This window comes from Lactuca sativa, chromosome 6 (genome assembly GCF_002870075.4).
Source record: "Lactuca sativa cultivar Salinas chromosome 6, Lsat_Salinas_v11, whole genome shotgun sequence".
Lineage (NCBI taxonomy): Eukaryota > Viridiplantae > Streptophyta > Magnoliopsida > Asterales > Asteraceae > Lactuca > Lactuca sativa.
The window spans coordinates 174263646-174265938 of record NC_056628.2 but is presented as its reverse complement, the minus strand read 5'-3'; the positions used below and the strand labels follow the sequence as shown (position 1 = coordinate 174265938).

The following is a 2293-nucleotide window of genomic DNA, read 5'->3' as shown; positions in this document are numbered from 1 at the left end:
ATTTTACTTGCGTTCGCCATCTTCTGGGACAATCTTCCGTCCCATGTTTATCGATCAATTAAACTCCACAAGTTAGTGTCGCTCACTATTTTTACTTACTCGAGAGTTTAGTTTCTCAAAACCATTCGAGATTAATGCTTCTTAATCCGCTGATGGCGATGCATTAAAAAAATTGAAATTGGTTGTAGCAAAGGTCAAAGGAAAACTACACAATTTCGTTAGCTACTTATTTAGAGGTTGCATGATATTCTTGTTATTTAGCAAATTGAAACCAATTTTCCAGTTTGGATTTTTGGAGAGGATTGTAGAATTGTAGACGTTTTTGAATCAAAAACTATTTTTTTTTTCTTTTTTTGCAACTATTGGTGGATTTAATGGTATTTTTTTAATGTATCATGATTTGATAATGCAATCTTCCAACTTATACATCTTAATTACCGTCTTCTCTCTTTAGTTACTACTTTTGCATATGAGAAAATTAATATCTTGAATAAGTAGAAATAGTGAACGACACTAACTTGTGGAGTTCAATTGATTGATGACGCATGGAGTCATAGCTTATAATCTGATTTTTTGTGTGTTTAAATATTTGATGCTTACATTACAAAAACTGTTTTAATCTCTTGTGAACATTACATGTAACAATTCCATTACGCCGATAAATGTGCTAAAATACCAACAAGAAACGGATTTACGTAGAAATGTAGCATCAATTTATCTTGAAATACATCATCCATTGATGATTATTATAATTTCTTGATAAAAAATTCAGACAATAAAAAACATAAAAACTCATCTCTCTTATGATCAAGCAGATAGAAGAAGCATCCAAAACATAATAAAATCATATAATGAAACTCAAATAAGAAAGGCATGATTTCTATTAAAACGTAGATCGTCAGTAACATACAATACAGATCACCAAGAAGCCTAAATCGCTAACCCTAACAACAAACTGTTGTCAAACAAAAACTGTTTTCAGAGATCTAAGCCCGCTCACCTCGAATCCTTCTAGCCAATTGCATATCCTTAGGCATAATTGTAACCCTCTTAGCATGAATTGCACACAAATTAGTATCTTCAAACAAACCCACCAAGTAAGCCTCCGACGCCTCTTGAAGTGCAGCAACAGCACTGCTCTGGAACCTTAAATCTGTCTTGAAATCTTGAGCGATTTCTCTCACAAGTCTCTGAAATGGAAGTTTGCGGATCAACAACTCTGTGCTCTTCTGGTACTTACGGATCTCTCTTAGGGCAACAGTTCCGGGCCTGAATCTGTGTGGCTTCTTCACACCTCCGGTCGCCGGAGCAGATTTACGAGCAGCTTTAGTAGCAAGCTGCTTTCTGGGAGCCTTTCCACCGGTGGATTTGCGGGCAGTTTGTTTTGTTCGTGCCATTTTCAGTGAACTTTGAGAGGCTGATGTTTGCTTCTTTGAATGTGAGATTGACTGTTGAATATAATCGATAGCTATGAGAGTGGTATTTATTAGGGTTGTGCGAAATTTGAAGTTATTTTTTGGGGAAGAGCGCCAGATTATATGGACCGTTAGATTCAATAGACGGCCACGATTATGTATTACGGGATAACACGGATCGCGATCCGTGTGGTTTTAAGCTCCATGTCTGTGAGGAAATAATTTTCTTTATCCTTGTGAAAAGGAAAAGGGACGAATTTAACTTCAAAATAGAATGAAATTACGAATATATTTTTTTTTTATGATTTTTAAGTTAGTCAAAAACGTAAGTACTAGTTTAGTTACAAAATCGCAGGTATTAGCCGGAAATTATAAATTCCACCATTATAGAGGGAGGGCAAAGTGGACAGTTACATATGACCTAATTTTTTTAGGGATGATTGTTTGGACGTTCGGGATCATAGGAAGATAACAAGTGTGTATAGTGATTTGGATTCATGATTGGTGTATCAGATGGTTGGTAGGTGTGAATGAGAATATAATATGGTCGCTTTTACTTGTTGAGTTGAACATCTTGTATCATTTGCCTTTAATTTGAATTTCATTCGACTCTAATTTCAAATTATTTGACTCTAATTTCAATTTCATTTGACTTTAATTTAGATTTCATTTCACTTTAATATCAATTTCATTCAAATATAATTTTGATTTCATTTTACTTTAATTTCAATCTCATTCGAATATAATTTGGATTTCATTTTGCTTTAATTTGAATTTCATTCGAATATAAGTTGAATTTCGTTTGACTCTATATTTTTGCTATAAAAGAATACAACCTTTTTATTATTTCATACCTACCAATTCAAATTATTTCTTAA

The 2293-nt window shown here is 33.6% G+C and overlaps 1 protein-coding gene across 1 annotated transcript; it reads right to left on the bottom strand.

The window, feature by feature from the left end:
• Positions 1-863: 863 nt before the first annotated feature.
• On the bottom strand, positions 864-1460 carry LOC111890597 (histone H3.2). The gene has a single exon (XM_023886701.3). The coding sequence runs from the start codon at positions 1395-1397 to the stop codon at positions 987-989; it is 411 nt and encodes a 136-aa protein (XP_023742469.3). The 5' UTR covers positions 1398-1460; the 3' UTR covers positions 864-986.
• Between the last annotated feature and the right edge of the window lie 833 nt (positions 1461-2293).